General features: G+C 41.3%; 1 protein-coding gene across 7 annotated transcripts in view; it reads right to left on the bottom strand.

Moving 5' to 3' along the window:
* herc1 (HECT and RLD domain containing E3 ubiquitin protein ligase family member 1) overlaps positions 1-17,495 on the bottom strand; it is a 273,938-nt gene that overhangs the window by 161,285 nt on the left and 95,158 nt on the right. For all 7 annotated transcript variants that reach the window (XM_072282232.1, XM_072282231.1, XM_072282229.1 and 4 more), the window contains 5 exons: positions 12,858-12,983; positions 10,004-10,222; positions 6,495-6,647; positions 2,882-3,014; positions 762-953 (listed from right to left, as the gene is read on the bottom strand). In XM_072282232.1, the coding sequence (XP_072138333.1) occupies positions 762-953; positions 2,882-3,014; positions 6,495-6,647; positions 10,004-10,222; positions 12,858-12,983 (823 nt within the window). The remainder of the gene's footprint in view (positions 1-761; positions 954-2,881; positions 3,015-6,494; positions 6,648-10,003; positions 10,223-12,857; positions 12,984-17,495) is intronic.

Consider the following 17,495-nt stretch of genomic DNA (forward strand, 5'->3'; position numbering starts at 1 on the left):
ACACTACTAATACTATTACAGTACTATAAAACTGTGTATTAGTTCCTAATACTTAATCACCAGAAGAATTTATCTATATCACGTTCTTTTAACAAAACCAGTGCAATCACCCACTGCAGATAAATGACTACTGCTGTCAACAATTGCGTCCTCCAACTCTTCATTTTCACTGTAGCATTTAAGATGATTGTTGGTACCTTCAAATTCTTTTTAGTTCCTAACTTGAAATAGTGAAATAGTTTCATTTTTAGTCCCAGCCATTTCTAGTATCACCATGCCTGAATGCTTGAAACTACAGTGAGCAAAACAGTTCTGAATTGTCTTACTGCTTATTTCTTGCCAACTATCAGTGACAAAAATCACCATTTTTTGAAGACAAACACACGCAACTCATGCTATTCAAAATCGGTTTGCTCGAAGAACTGTATAGTGTCTAATGACCACGCAAGTGCACGAATGATACTAGTTAGAAACTATCTGGTAACAGTTTCCTGTCCCAATTAATCAACATAATGCCCCAAATAAATGAAAGGAATCCTGGTTATTTTCTCAATTAGCTTTTGTTCTTTAGGAAGTGGCTGCCCCGAATAACCAATGGCCAAATTAACCGGAATGCACTGTATTTCATTCTTAGAAATTATGATCCCACCCAAATACTTACTACAAAGAGTGAATGAATAGTACATTGTTATTCTCTAAGAATACATAATTAGAAAGTTGTGAAATTATACATGATCCAAATGCAAGAGCACATCTCTTACCATGCAATGGCCATTGTAGTTCCTGTTCCTCCAAAAAGGCTGCAGCTGGTAAAAGTCGGTTCAGACGATCCAAGGATGGCAGCAAGTCCAGAAGATGACTTAGCAAAGGCCGTGCCACAGAGACAGGCAGTAACAGTAGAGAATTAATGATTTGACAAAGCATGCTCCCAGCTGCTGATCCATACAGAACTCCTGCAAGGAAAATAATTGTGTGGGCATTTGAAAGATCTATCAATATATTTACAAGAGCTAAGAGTCAGATTCCACAAACTTCCAGCTTAGAATACCAACTTGAGTCACATTGAAACAACACAACCAGAATATGCCACTTTCAATTGTACACTTCTGACATGCAAGTTAAATCTCACTAGCTGAATTTTCTATAATTCAATTTTCTGGCCAAACAATATAGAGGCTCGGTCAGTACTTGTACGAGGAGGAGGTAGGGAGCGGGCACAGGAGAAAAAGCTACCCTCAGAAGGAATGTAATTCCATTAGAGAAAAAAAATCACTCACATACGCAATCCAGATGGTGTATCGCTAACTTCAAACATACCTTATCATCAAAGGGGCTCTGCTCAAGTAACTATGATTACAGTTACAGTGAGCCACATCTACAACTTACAGCAGATACACATCTATTGAGAAGGACATGCTACGAACAGAAGTTAGGTCACTTCAAGTTAGGTCACTCAACTTCCATTGGCACCTTCCAACCTCTGCAGATAGCATCTACTATGTTTGTTGATTGTATTCAGGAAGTTGATGCCTTCTTATCCCACCATTCAGCTACTGATAACAAAAACTAACAGAACAGCAGCAGAAGAACTTCTGGTCAGCATTCACGGGCCACAGGTTGCATGTTTCAGTTCTACATTACAACAATTAACTACTCTCCAACTACCGCTTTTATCAAATTAAACTCTCATTATTATAATTCAACACAAAACTTTCTTTTCAACTTGAAGTGAAACATAATATGGTCAGAGAGAAAAAGAGTTCAACCACCTGGTGATATTATTCCTTTCTCTTCCTCCTCAAAACTGATTTGCCAAAAACTATTACACCCTTGAACCGCAGTGGAAAACTTCACTCACTGCATCACTGAACTGATTCCACAACCTATGGACTCACTTTCAAGGACTCTACAATTCATGCTCTCAATATTTATCATTTGTTATTATTTTGATTTTTTTTGTACACGGACAATTTGTTGTCTTTTGCACACTCATTGCATGCCCGTCTTTGTTGTGTGAAGTTTTTCATTGATTCTATTGTCTTGTGTTGTATTTACTGTGAATGTCCACAAGAAAATAAATCTCAGGGTAGAATATGGTAATATACATGTACTTTGATAATAAATTTACCTTCAACTTTGAAAATGGGTATCACAGCAGAATGTCCTGATCAAGGGTCTCAACCCAAAACATCAAATATTTGTTCCTGTCTGACTGCTGAGTTCCTCCAGCATTTTGTGTGTGTTACTCCAACACAACAAACTCATTCCTCCAGCAAAATCCTGCTGAAATTACATTTTAACCTCAAGCCCACATGGGACTTCCAGTACTTTCAAAGCCACTTATAAATGCTGGACAAAATATTCTTCTACTAATGAGCTATGAATCATTTTTCAATAGAACTTAAAAACAAGTAATATTATATCTAGTTATATTGAGAGCTATCTATGACTAACTACCTATAATTACAACTCCAAAATCCATTATCTGACTGTTTGGAAATCCAGATGCTTCAGCACCTGGCTCCAGGTGATGTTTGCAATGCTTCAAGGTTCTCTGTAAAATATATTATAATGCTGTTTAACGAGTTTAAAAAAGTTAATTGTAAGTGTCTTGGGTATTAATAGAAATTATATCAAAAAGACTGGAAAACCTGCTAACGCAGCACTGAAATCTCATGTCTGCTTGATTATTGTTTTATTGAAGCTAGCTGATCACTAATCTGCATTACTATTTAAAACTAAATTCATAAAGCTATTTTTTGAAATAAATATGGTCAATGAAAATATTAAATGGAAAACTATTAATACAACAATAAAAGGGAGGGCTTTATTCTTGGAAATAAGTTTAGAGATCAAGCTAAAGACAACATGTCACTCATACCTTGAAGCTTGTCCCTGACACTTCCATTCCAGGAGCTTTCTTTCAGCAACGTCGCTGAACGGGAGTAAATTTCAGTTGCATGCGGCAGTAGAAGTTGAAGGTGTTTGTGCAGTAAAGCTACACTGCTGGAGCTCTTAAAAACAAAAATATGCAGACTTTTACATTAAAAAAAATTAGAACTCCAATACATACTTCTGCTTTTCTGTGGACGTGAACGGGACACCCGGATGGTATGTTGCCTCCGTGGTGCCAGGGTCAAGGACATCTCGGATCGTGACCACAGCATTTGAGAGGGAGGGAAGGAGAGCAGCCAGATGTCTTGGTACATATTGGTACCAATGACACAGGAAGGAAAAGGAAAGAGGTCTGGAAAAGAGAATCTAAAGAGCTAGGTAGAGAGCTGAGAAGCAGGACCTCCAGGGTAGTAATTTCCCGATTGCTGCCTGTGCCACATGCCAGTGAGGGTAGAAACACGATTATTTGGCAGATTAATGTGTGGCTGTGAAACTGGTGCAGGGTGCAGTGCTTTAGGTGCTTGGATTGGGGATCTCTTCCAGGGGAGGTATGACCTGTTCAAAAGTGATGGGTTGCACCTGAACTTGAGGGGGACCAACATCCTCACAGGCAGGTTTGTTTGAGCTGTTGGGGAGGGTTTAAACTAATTTGGCAGGAGGGTGGGAACCGGAGTGAAGGGACTCAGGACGGATGGTAAAAAAACAAAGATAGCGCGCAGTCAGACTGTCAGGAAGGTCAGGCAGAAGAAAGGACAAAATTGAAGCCAACAGAGTGAGTATTAGGGATGCAAAATCAAAAAGGGTAGCAAATGCGGTATTCAAAGTGCACAGAGTATAAGAAATAAGATGGATCCTCTTGTTGCACTACTAGATTGTCAGGTATGATGCTGTGGCATCACTGAATTGTGGCTAAAGGATGGTTGTAGTTGGGAGCTGAATGTCCAAGCTTACACATGAAATCAGAGGTTTAGGAAGGGAGGTAGAAGGGTTGACATGGCACTGCTGGTAAAGAATGGCATCAAATCAGTAGAAAGATGTGACATAGGTTTGGAAGATGTGAATCCTTGTGGGTTCAATTAAGAAACTGCAAGGGTAAAAGGACATTGATGCCAGTTATATACCAGTCTCCCAACAGTGGCTGCAATGTGATTACAACAGGAAATAGAAACGGGGTATCAAAACTGCAATGTTATGATAGTCATGGGAAATTTCAACATGCATGTCAATTGGGAAAATTAGGTTGGCAATGGATCTCAAGAGTGAGCTTGTTAAATGCTTATGAAGTGGCTTTTCAGAGCAGTTTGTCGTTGAGCCTGCTAGGGAATCAACTATACTGGATTGGGTGTAACGTAATGAACTGGTGGTGTTCAGGGAGTTTAAGGTAAATGAACCCTTAGGAGGCAGTGATCACAATATGATTGAGTTCAACTTGAAATTGATAGGGAGAAAATAAAGTCTGATGTAGCAGTATTTCAGTGGAGTAAAGGAAATTACAGTGGTATGACAGAGGAGTTGGCCAAAGTAAATTGGAAGGAGATGCTGGCAGGGATGACAGCAGAGCAGCAATGGCATTAGTTTCTGGGAAAAATGAGGAAGGTGCAGGATAGATATATTTCAAAAACAAAGTGGTACTCAAATGGCAAAATAGTACAACCAAGCTGACATGGGAAGTCAAAGCTAATGTAACAGCCAAAAAGAGGGCATATAACAATGCAAAAACTAGTGTCAAGACAGAGGATTAGGAAGCCTTTAAAATCTTAAAAGAAGCATTATGAGGGAAAGATGAAATATGAAAGCAAGCTAGTAAACAATATCAAAGTAGATAGTAAGAGCTTTTTTAAGGATGTAATAAAATAAAAGAGATGAGAGTGGATATAGGACAACTAGAAAATGAGGCTGGAGAAATAATAATGGGGGATAAGGAAATGGCAGATGAACTAAATGAGTATTCTGCATCAGTCTTCACAGTTGAAGGGTGCGAGGGAAGATAAAGTTGAAAGACCCAAGGGTACACAAGTCACCTGGACCAGATGAACTGCACCCTAGGGTTCTGAAAGAGGTCGCAGTAGATTGTGGAGGCATTAGTAATGATCTTTCAAAAATCACTGGGCTCTGGCATGGTGTCAGAGGACTGGAAAATTGCAAATGTCACTCTACTCTTTAAGAAAGGAGGAAAGCAGTAGAAAGGAAATTATAGGTCAGTTAGCCTGATCTCGGTGGTTGTGAGATGCTGGAGTCATTTGTTAAGGTTGAAGTTATGGAGTACTTGGTGACAGATAAGATAGGACAAAGTCAGCATGGGTTCCTTCAGGCAAAACCTTGACCAATAAACGTGTTGGAATTCTTTGAGAAGATTACAAGTAGGATAGATAAAGGGGATGCAGTTGACGTTGTATATTTGGACTTTCAGAAGCCCTTTGACAAAGTGCCATACATGAAGCTGCTTACCAAATTAAGAGCCCAGGGTATTACAGGAAAGTTATTGGTACGATTATAACATTGGATGATTGGTAGGAGGCAGTGAGTAGGAATAAAAGGATCCTTTTCTAGTTTGCTGCCAGTGACTAGTGGTGTTCCGCAGGGGTCAGTGTTGGGGCCGTTTCTTTTTATACTGTATATCAATGATTTAGATGATGGAATAGATGGCTTTGTTGCTAAGTTTTCAGATGATACAAAGTTTGCTGGGGGGGGACAGGTAGTGTGGAGGAAATAGGTAAGTTGCAGCAAGACAGATTAGGAGAATGGGCAAGAAGGTGGCAAATAAAATACAATGTTAGAAAATGCACAGTCATGCACTTTGGTAGAAGAAATAAATGTGCATACTATTTTCTAAATGGGGAGAAAATCCAAAAATCTGGACGCAAAGGGGCTTGGGAGTCCTTGTACAGAACATGCTAAAGGTTAACTTGCAGGTTGAGTCAGTGGTGAGGAAGGCAAATGCAATGTTAGCATTCATTTCAAGAGGTCTAGAATACAATACCAGAGATGTGATGCTGAGGCTTTATAAGGCACTGGTGAGGCCTCACATTGAGTATTGTGAACAATTCTGGGCTCCTCATCTAAGAAAAGATGAGCTGGCATTGGAGATGATTCAGGGGAGGTTCACAAGGATGATTCCCGGAATGGAAGGGTTATCATGTGAGGAAAGTTTGATAACTCTGCACTCACTGGAATTTAGAAGGATGAGGGGGGATCTCATCGAAACCTTTCGAATGTTGAAAGGCCTAGATAGAGTAGATATGGAAAGGATGTTTCCCATGGTGGGGAGCCTAGGACAAGAGGGCACAGCCGCAGGATAGAGGGGCGGCCATTTAAAACAGAGATGTGGAGGCACTTCTTTACCAATTGGCAGTGAAAATGTGGAATTTATTACTACAGCTGTGCAGGCCAGGTCTTTGGATGTATTTAAGGCAGAGCTGGACACGGCATCAAAGATTATGGGGAGAAGGCCAGGGAGCGGGGCTAAGGAGGGAGAATAAAAAAGGATCAGCCATGATTGAACGGCAGAGCAGACTCAATAGGCCAAATGGTCTAATTCTACTCCTATTTCTTATGGTCTTATTGTCTCTTTAGTTCAGATGTGTATAATCCACATTTACCTCATTGACATTGTTTGTGTGGCAATATGCCAGAAGTTGCTTCTGTAGAGAGCACAACAGCTCATGTAAGTGAGCTGGTTGGCTGTTTTCAGCTGATGATGTTCCCAATAGTTGTTTGTCACTATTTTTTTCAAGTTCTCCAAAAGCCTGATCCTGTGTGGAGTGAACACAAAATAACACTGATCATATTTAACATAACAAATGCAGCTAATTAATGGAGAATTTTAAACAGGAAACAAAAAAAAAGTGGGACTTTCCTCTTAAAAAGCTTCCCCTTTTCTCTACATGTAGGGCCTTCTCGGGAATAATACCCTTTCTTGACCTTTTCATTTCCAATTGCCGACGCAACATTGACTTGTCCACTCCCCTCATCCATTCCAACCTTAATCCCCTCTGAAATTGCAGCCTCTCTCACTGCAGACCAATCCCAAACTTATCATCAACATCTCCCCCAGACAAGTGGTGTACTACTACTTTCTGACACCCCCCACCCCCCCTCCACTTACCATGACTACTCTAACGATCCATAAACAGATCTCCCAATTAAGCCTTTAGTTGCTGCCTGCTCTTGCCGTGCTAAACACACTTCTTCCAACCCAGACTCCATACTCTCTCTCCTTTGTCCAGTCATTCACATATCTCAGATGCCCTCTTCCATTTCAGGTTCTTGGGTCCTAACTGGCTCATCTTTACCATGGGCATGGTGTCTCTATATACCTTCATCTACTGTCAGGGGGGTTGCAGGGCCTGCTTTTCCTTTCTAGAATATGGACCTAATCAATTCCACTGCAACAGCACTGCTCCACTTTCTGCAGATCAAGGGTATTTGAATGGGCCCTAGCTTTTTGATGGCTACGTGGAACAGTCCTCCTATGTCATCCCAACTCCACAAAATGAATTACTCACTTTTAAAAACATATGATTGGTATTATTCTTGTCAAACTTCTACACATTAAATACTACATGTCGTTTTTATTCTCTGTGCACGTCTATATTGCTCAGGAGCTTAGTCTTTTACTTCATTTCCCTTCCCACCCAGCTCTGTATCAGCAAAAACCTGGCGCATGTTACACTCAGTCTCCTCAGCCAAGTCATTTATCCTAACTGTAACTAGCTCAGGACCAAGCATCCACACTCTTCCAGAAATGACCTGCTTATATCTGAAATCCCCTTAATAAACCTATAGGTTCATGTCAATAAAACATCAATACCACAGCTTAACATTGAAACTTTTTGCATGGAACCTTACCTAAAGTCTCTTAAAATACAAATGTACCACATCCATAGAGTTCCCTTTTATCCACCAAGCTAATTGCAGCATTAGATCTTATAACTTTGTCGCACATAAAGCTATGTTAAGTCCATCTAATTTTAATCAAGATTTTCTAACTGCTTGGCATCAAATCATAAATAAGGGATTCTTTATATTTGTCCTTGTCCTGCAACTGATATCAGACCAACAAGCTGAAAGCTCTGTCCACATCTTCTTGATGGAATTTTCTAATGTTTCCACCATGTTTGACGGACGATTAAATAATTCTCTATATGCCTCATCTGTTATACATGATGGAAGATCAATATATGGATGTGTACTTAGCCCACTACTCTACATGACTGTGTGGCTAAGCATTGCTCAAATGCCTTCTACAAATTTGCTGACGATACAACCATTGTTAGCAGAATCTCAGATGGTGACAAGGCAGCGAACAGGAATGAGCTATACCAGCTAGTTGAGTGGTGTTGTAGCAATCACCTTGCACTCATGGTTAATAGGACCAAAGAACTGAGCGTGGTTTTCAGAAAGGGTAAGACAAGGGAACACAAACCAATCCTCAGAGGGCTCAGAAGTGGAGGGAGTGAGCAATTTTAAGTTCCTGACTGTCAATATCTTGGAGGATCTAACCTGGTCCCAACATATCGATGCAGCTATATAGAAGGCAAGACAGTGGCTATATTTCATTAAGAGTTTGAGGTGTCACCTGAAACACTCAAAAACTTGTACCGAAGTACTGTGGACAGCATTCTGACTAGTTGCATCACTGTCTGGTATTGGGGTGGGGTGGGGAGGCTTCTGCACAGGATCAAAGTAAGCTGCATAAAGTTGTAAAATTAGTCAGCTCCATTATGGGTACTAGCCTCTGTAGTATCCAAGAAATCTTCAAGGAGCAGTGCCTCAGAAAAGTGGCATCCACTATTAAGGACCCCCACCACACAGGACATGCCCTCTTCTCATTGTTACCATTAGGAAGGAGGTACAGAAGCCTGAAGGCACACACTCAGCGATTCAGGAACAGCTTCTTTCCCTCTGCCATCTGATTTCTAAATGGAGATTGAACCCACGAACACTACCTCATGACTTCTTTTTTACTTCTGTTTTTGCACCACTTATTTTAGTTTTACATATATGCACATATAATATATGATATATAATAACATATATATAGATACACACACATTCTTACTGTAATTCTATCTTTACTAAATTTATCATATATTGCATTGATCTGCTGCCACAAAGTTAACACATTTCATGACATGTTCTGGTGCTATTAAACTTGATTATGATTCTGATATATTTGTACACAATCTTTGAGATAATAAAAAGAGTTCTGCATTATTTTATGTACACTTGTACCTTAAATCAATCCAAGATGTACAAGGATTCAGGACAATAGCCATCATCATATACAAGGACTACACAGATTGCAAACAGGAATAAATACAAGTGCAACATCTCTTTAAGATATTTAAACACAAGTATATCATATTCAGCATGATTTTCCCTTCCACAAAGAAATGGGAGGAAAATGACAAGTACGAGGGGTGATTGATAAATTTGTGGCCTGAGGTAGGAGTCAATTTTAGAAAACCTAGCACGTTTATTTTTCCTACATTTACACACTTAGTCCAGCGGTCATGCAGCATACGGATCCCTTCTTTGTAGAAGTCAGCGTCTTGGACCTCCAGAAGTGGTCCACAGCAGGAGTGATTGATAAGTTCATGGCCTAAGGTAGAAGGAGTTGAGTTATTAACTTCAAACTTTCTGCATAAACACTCGAAGAGTTGAACTGCATGTGCATGTAACGAGAGCTGTTTAACTCATCACCTTCTACCTTAGGCCGCCAACTTATCAATCACTCCTGCTGTGGACCACCTGGAGGTCCAAGACACTCTCGTTACATGCACGTGCAGTTCAACTCTTTGAGTGATAATGCAGAAAGCTTGAAGTTAATAATTCATCTCCTTCTACTGTAGGCCACAAACTTATCAATTACCCTTACTGTGGACCACTTCTACAAAGAAGGGATCCGTATGCTCCACGACCGCTGGACTAAGTGTGTACATGTAGGAGGGGACTATGTTGGAAAATAAATGTGCTAGGTTTTCTAAAATGGACTCCTTCTACCTTAGGCCACGAACTTATCAATCACCCCTCGTATTTTCAAAAAATAAGCTAACAAAGTAGAATTAAGTCTTATCAATATATTTGTAAATAGGAAGTTGCTTACAGTGTAGAACCCTAAATTCCTTAGCAATGTTTTCATCAAGATTTCTGCCAGATGAGTATCAGGGTGACTGGCCTGGGAGCTGAATGAGGAGTCAGGGGCGTTGCTGTAATTTGGTCCTGTCGATGAGGCTTCGACATCCGGAGGAGAGCTGTAACCCAGCAAAGATGCCACGTGCGTGTGGTCTTGTAAGCTGGTGAGAATTATATCCAGCTGCATTCTCTAGAAAATGAACAGTGGTACTAATATTAATCAAGAAACCATGTACAAAACATCTCAACACCAATGCGGAAAAAAGCAACAAGCATTTATCTGGAATATATATCTTTTCATGTTATGGTCAGTTGCTAGGCAGATTAAGCTCAGCAGAATTCTAAGTTACAGTTATGCCACCAACTGAAAAAATCCACCCTTCCCTCTATCTTTTTCTGCTGGCCATCTCCCCCCCATCACTTAATCCAGATGAAAGGTCTTGGCTCAAAACATTAACCATCATTTCCCTCCAACACTGTGTTGTGCAAATAATTCTGATAATCTGTTATCTGCAAGCAGTAATAACAGAAAAATTGAGTTATTCTATATTTGAGAATATAAGATAAAACATATTGGAAGACTCCTTATACAAGGTCTTAAATGAATTTTATCCAACGACATTCAAACAATTGTTTCTTTGCAGTACCTCAGCTATCTGAAACAAGAATAGCTAGGTGTTTACAGAAATAATGAATTCAACTGCTAGTTCCTCATCAATACATCAACAGATTTTTCTTGGTAAAATTACATGTAAAAGGAAAAATAGCCGACTGTTAACCAAAAAGGAACTCAATATTAAATCCAATTGCTTTGGCAAGGCAAGGCTTTTGACAAAGTCCCACATGGGAGTATGGTCAAGAAGGTTCAGTCACTTGGCATTCAGCATGAGGTAGTAAATTGGATTAGACATTCGCTTCTCAGGAGAAGCCAGAGAGAGGTAAATAGATGGTTGTCTCTATGACCGGAAACCTGTGACTAGTGTGCCACAGGGATCAGGGTTAGGTCTATTGTTCTTTTGCATCTATATCAATGATCTGGATGATATTGTGGTAAATTGGATTAGTAAATTTGTGGATGACACCAAATCGGGGCTATAGTGGTCCATGAGAAAGTCTATCAAAGCTTGCAGCTGGATATGGACCAGCTAGAAAAACCGGCTGAAAAGTAACAGACGGAATTTATTGCAGATAAGTGTGAGGTGTTCCATTTTGGGAAGACAAACCAGGTAGGACTTACAAGGTGAGCAGTAGTGCAGTAGAACAGAGGGATATGGGAATACAGATCCATAATTTCTTGAAAGTGGTGTCACAGGTAGATAGGGTTGTAATGGGAGCTTCTGGCACATTGGCCTTCCTAAATCAAGATTTTTTTTTTGAGTGCAAGAGTTGGGATATTATGTTGAAGATGTATAAGTTGTTAGTGGAGCCTAATTCGAAATATGGTGTGCAGTTCTGGTCATCTATCTACAGATAGGATATCAATAAAGATTGAAAGATTGCAGGAAAAAAAATTACACGACTGTTGCTGGGACTTGAGGACTTGCATTATAGGGAAAGGTTGCATAGTCTAGGAACTTGATTCCCCAGAGAGTAAGGTGAAATTTAATAGAGGCATAACAAATTATGAGGGGTGTTGGGAGCGTAAATGAAAGCCGGCTTTTTCCACTGAGGTTAGGTAAGACAAGAACAAGAGATCATGGGTTAAGGGTTAATGGTGAAAGGTGAAATGGTTAAGGGAAACAGGAGGGGGAACTTCTTCACTCAGAGAGTGTAGGACAAGCTGCCAGCAGAAGTGGTGCATGCAGCATCAATTTCATCATTGAAGAGAAATTCTGATAGGTACATGGATAGGATGGGTATGCAGGGCTATGGTCTGGGTACAAGTCAATGAGACGCTAGGCAGAATAATGGTTCAGTACAGACTATCTGTGCTGAAGGGACTGTTTCTGTGCTCTAATTTTCTATGATTCTATAGATGCTTAGGGCTGGCTTTCTCCCCCAAATGAATCAATTTTCCCCAGAGTGCAACTCAAAAAAAAACCTTCGAGATCTTTTCACACTTAAACTTAAAGGCATCCATTAGTCTTGCGAGACCATGGATCTGTGGCTAGAAAGTCTTCACTCTCCAGGGCGCAGGCCTGGGCAAGGTTGTATGGAAGACCAGCAGTTGCCCATGCTGCAAGTCTCCCTTCTCCACAACACCAATGTTGTCCAAGGGAAGGGCATTAGGACCCATACAGCTTGGCACCGGTGTCATCGCAGAGCAATGTGTGATTAAGTGCCTTGTTCAAGGACACAACACATGTTCACATGTTGCCTCGTCTGGGGCTCGAATTCATGACCTTCAGGTCGCTAGTCCAGTGCCTTAACCACTTGGCCACATGCCCACGATCTTTTCACACTGTTCTGGAAATTCTATTGGCTATTTCCAGGTTTGTCACCCTTGCTCTCTTATGTGATTTTGATGTAGGATGACACACATTTTGGAGAGAAATCCGGACTATCTAACCTAGATTTCACTCCTGCAGGGTCAAACTAGAATACCTATCCAATTCTGCAAGACCTGGTCCTGATCAAAGAGCCATTCCCTCCTCCACCCACCGTTCTTCATAAACAGAAAACCAGTGAAACTGCAGTGACTGCCTTGTCCTTTCTTCAGTAAACCTAGACAGAGAAATGCTTACATCAGTGTCCATATGTTTGAATGAACACATATGTTTTGTTTTAAACACAGGTTACAAAACACACTGGAAGCAAACAAAATAAATGAAAGTAAAACAACTGAAGATGTTGAAGATCCATGCATAGCACAAGAATGATCTTACTTGTCCCTTTGTTAAGCTTTCCCAACGATCAGGACCTTGTGGAAGCAGTGAATGCAGCAGCTCCATTCTCTCTCGCAGTGGCGGAAGCAACATTGTAGCACCGACAGACAGTGTCTCTATAACAGCCTAAAACAACAAAAGAACATGTAGCTATTTTCTAGCCTTGCGCACAGCTGTAGATAATAACAAGCTTAATTATCTCTTCACACTCACAAAAGCATCAACTTCTATTTTGTTACAGAAGTTAAGTTGTGCTGAAAATTATCTTTGAAGCTGGTTTGTGTCCTCCAATTGCTTGTTTGGAAGGGATTGAGTGTGAGATTTAATACGCAAGCCGAGCCTTTCAGAACTTTGCACGTGGCAAAAGAAGTGAGGATTAAGCAGTGCGGCTATTCAAGGAGCAATCATTGTTGGAGTGGGGCAGTGTTAAAGTGGGTAGCTTGAGGCTTTGTTGAGAAGAGGTGAAGAGATAGCCTCATTCAGAAAGTCATGGGATGCAGGGAAACTTGGTTGTGTGGATTCAGAATTGGATTGTCCATAGCATTCAGAAGATAGATGGAGCATTTTCACTCTGGAGGTCAGTGACCAGTGATGTTCCACGGCGTTCTGATCTGGGACCCCTGTTCTTTGCAATTTATATGAATGCCTTGGATGAGGAAGTAGAAGGGCGAGCTACTAAGCTTACACCTGACATGAAGGTTAGTGGAGTTCTGGACAGCTAGGCACCTCCACTAGAAGGTTGTCGTAGGTCATAACGAGTATTAGCAGGATGCAGAGCTGAGCTGAGGAGAGGGAGATGAAGTTCAGTCCAGAAAATTGTTAACTTATACAGTTTAGAAACATAGAAAACCTACAGCACAATACAGGCCTTTCGGCCCACAAAGTTGTGCCAAACATGTCCTTACCGTAGAAATTACTGAAGGTTATCCATAGCCCTCTATTTTTCTAAGCTCCATGTACCTATCGAAGGAGTCTCTTAAAAAACCCTATCATGTCTGCCTCCACCACCATCGTCGGCAGCCCATTTTACATACTCACCACTCTCTGCATAAAAAGCTTATCCCTGACATCTCCTCTGTACCAACTTCCAAGCACCTTAAAACTGTGCCCTCTCATACTATCCATTTCAGCCCTGGGAAAAAGCCTCTGAGTATCCACACAATCAATGCCTCTCATCATCTTATACACCTCTATTAAGTCACCTCTCATCCTCCGTCGCTCCAAAGAGAAAAGGCCGAGTTCACTCAACCTATTCTCATAAGGCATGCTCCCCAATCCAGGCAACATCCTTGTAAATCTCCTCTGCACCCTTTCTATGGTTTCCACATCCTTCCTGTAGTGAGGCGACCAGAACTGAGCACAGTACGCCAAGTGGGGTCTGACCAGGGTCCTATATAGCTGCAACATTACCTCTCAACTCTTAAACTCAATCCCACGATTAATAAGGCCAATGCACCGTATGCCACCTTAACCACAGAGTCAACCTGCGTAGCAGCTTTGAGTGTCCTATGGACTCGGACCCCAAGATCCCTCTGATCCTCCACACTGCCAAGAGTCTCACCATTAATACTATATTCTGCCATCATATTTGACCTACCAAAATGAACCACCTCACACTTACCTGGACTGAACTCCATCTGCCACTTTTCAGCCCAGTTTTGCATCTTATCAATGTCTCGCTGTAACCTCTGACAGCCCTCCACACAATCCATGACACCCCCAACCTTTGTGTCATCAGTAAATTTACTAACCCATCCCTCCACTTCCTCATCCAGGTCATTTATAAAAATCATGAAGAGTAGGGGTCCCAGAACAGATCCCTGAGGTACACCACTGGTCACCAACCTCCATGAAGGATATGACCCATCTACAACCACTCTTTGCTTTTTGAGGGCAAGCCAGTTCTGGATCCACAAAGCAATATCCTCTTGGATCCTTGCTGAAATCCATATTCACTACATCTACTGCTCTACCTTCATCAATGTGTTTAGTCACATCCTCAAAAAAAATTCAATCAGGCTCGTAAGGCACGACCTGCCTTTGACAAAGCCATGCTGACTATTCCTAATCATATTATGCCTCTCCAAATGTTCATAAATCTTGCCTCTCAGGATCTTCTCCATCAACTTCCCAACCAAGTTTGGAAGATCAAACTTGAAAGTAGAGTACAAGGTTAATTACAGGAATGTGAAGGAATAGAGGAGTGTGGGGTTTAAATCCATAGATGCCTCAAGGTTGCCACACAAGTTGATAGGGTGGTTAAGAAGTCGTATAATGTGACTTTCATCAGTTGAGGGGTTGAGTTCAAGAACTGCAAGGATATGTTGCAGCTCTATAAATCTCTGATCAGACTACATTTGGGGTATCATGCTCAGTTCTGGTCACCTCATTATAGGAAGAATGTGGAAGCTTTAGCGAGGGTGTAGATGAGATTTTCTGGGACATTGCCTGGATTAGAGAGCAAGTCTTATGAGGAAGGTTGAGCAAGCTGTGGCTTTCCTCTTTGGAACAAAGGAAGATGTTAGGGACTTGGTAGAAGAGTACAAGATTATGAGAGGCAGAGAGTGGACAGCCATCATCTTTCTCCCCCAGAGTGGCAATGGCCAATTCCAGAGAACATCCTTTAATGTAGTGGAGGACCATTTAGAGTGATGTGAGAGGCAGGTTTTGTACACAGAGGTAGCCTGGAAGCACTGCTGAGGCTGGTAGTAGAGACTGATACAATGAGGACATTTATGAGTCTCTGAGATAGGCACATGGATGTAAGAAAATTGGAGGAAGGGTGGTGAATGGCCATCTAAAAGGGGAAAAGTTAGATTGATCATTGATCTTCTCTTTGGACAAATCATTTACGTTTTTCTATGTGATTAAGCACATTCAGCTTTTACTTAAGTGAACAGTTTCTGATCTGCATTAAGTCACTTCTTGTAGAGCCAGGAAGCAGTGAGTAAAAAAGCACATTGGCTGGCGGTGGGCCAGAAGTTTATGTCAGGAACGAAAGAAGTCTCTATCCAAAGCCATCCTGTGGTTTCCCCAGCAGAAGCATTGCTTTTTCACTCCTTATTCACTATGTCATACTATTCTGCAATAAAACTAAGGAGTTAGGAGGTTGTACCTTGAAACTCGTGTCATTTTTGAATGGAGTTTAGCTGACTGTCTAGTTGATGTCACAACACCTCAGCGAGGGCAGCATAATCATGGAATAGGTTTACATACGTTGGCACATCATTATGGGCTGAAGAGCCCAACTGTTTCATGTTATCTGTGCTAATGTGACAATGTTGCTGACTAAGAGAGAAAGGGCCATGGAAATATTCATCTCTCAAGATGGAGGAAGGCAAATAGTGGCTTTCCTCATGGATTGGTGTTAAGCTCATTTTGTAAAAAATCTAAATTAATGTTGCCAACTTGAGAGTGCAAGCCACAATTTCTAAATTTGCCAATGACAAAAAACTTGGCAGTATGTTGATCTGTGAAGAATAGTGTGATAAATTGCTTCAGGATATAAGCAGGCTGGTGGAATGAGCAGATGCACAGCAGATGAAGTTTAGAAATGTGAGGTGGTACATTTGTTAAGAAAATGAGAGGCAAGGCAGAAAAAAGGATACTGCTTTAGAGGGACCGGGGGTATATGTACACAAATCATTGAAAATGGTTTCGTAAGCAAAGAAAGCAGTTAATAAGGCATACACAATTCTGGGCTTTAATGGTAGAGACAGAATATAAAAGCAGGAAAGAGATGTTGAACCTTTATGTGGCAAGGTAAAATTTGCAAGACTGTGGAGAAAGTGTCAATGGATGCAACTACAGAGCAGTTTAAGAAGCTGCACGGCCATGTTGGGGCAGGTAACCTCCTTCTATGTTATAACCATTCTATGATACAAAGAGCAAGTAAGAAAATTATGGGGTGTAAGGGTTTCTTCTTTTACGTTACTGCGTAGGCTAATCAAAATGGCTTCTTTGTTATGTTAACTGCTGAGAAAGTTCTCTTTCTAGCAGCTTGGTTGGGTTATAAAGAGAATTGTATTCATTTGCTAACCAATTGGGATAGATGTTATTCTTTCTTGTGTGTCTGTAAGCTATTGTGTTGCGCGGGCTTTGGCACAGAAGGCGCGATGGGGACAGAGAGAGGAGGTGCGATGCTGTAAGCTGGGCGATGGAACAGACCCCAAGTGAGAGTCCGAGGCCCAAGGTCTTCGGCGAGGAGAGGAGACGAAGACAGACTCGAGTGGAGCGTCTGGTTGACCACCGTGGTTGGTCCCAGGCAGTGGGTTGAGGTGGTCAGAGGGGATTGAATGGTGGAAAGAAGACCCGTTACCTGAGCTCCAACTGTTGTGCACGAAGTGGTTGAACTTTGATAAGATTGGTGCCTTTTATGTTCCTTTTATATTTTACCTCATTACATAGTTCCAGTAATATCTATAAATTGTAATCATTTAATCACATATGGTGTATTGTCTGTTATTTGGCGGGGTGGGGTACATCACACAGCATCCACTCAAACTTGATTGCCCAGTTTGGCGGGGCCGAAGGCTGTTGCCCCTAGACGAAAGCGAGCTGAGCGAGCCTGAGGCTTACCAGGGGTTACATTTGGGGGCTTTGTCCAAGATTGGATTCAGTGGTGTGCTGTGTGATTGC

The sequence above is a fragment of the Mobula birostris genome, chromosome 18 (genome assembly GCF_030028105.1).
Source record: "Mobula birostris isolate sMobBir1 chromosome 18, sMobBir1.hap1, whole genome shotgun sequence".
In the NCBI taxonomy this organism is placed as follows: Eukaryota; Metazoa; Chordata; class Chondrichthyes; order Myliobatiformes; family Myliobatidae; genus Mobula; species Mobula birostris.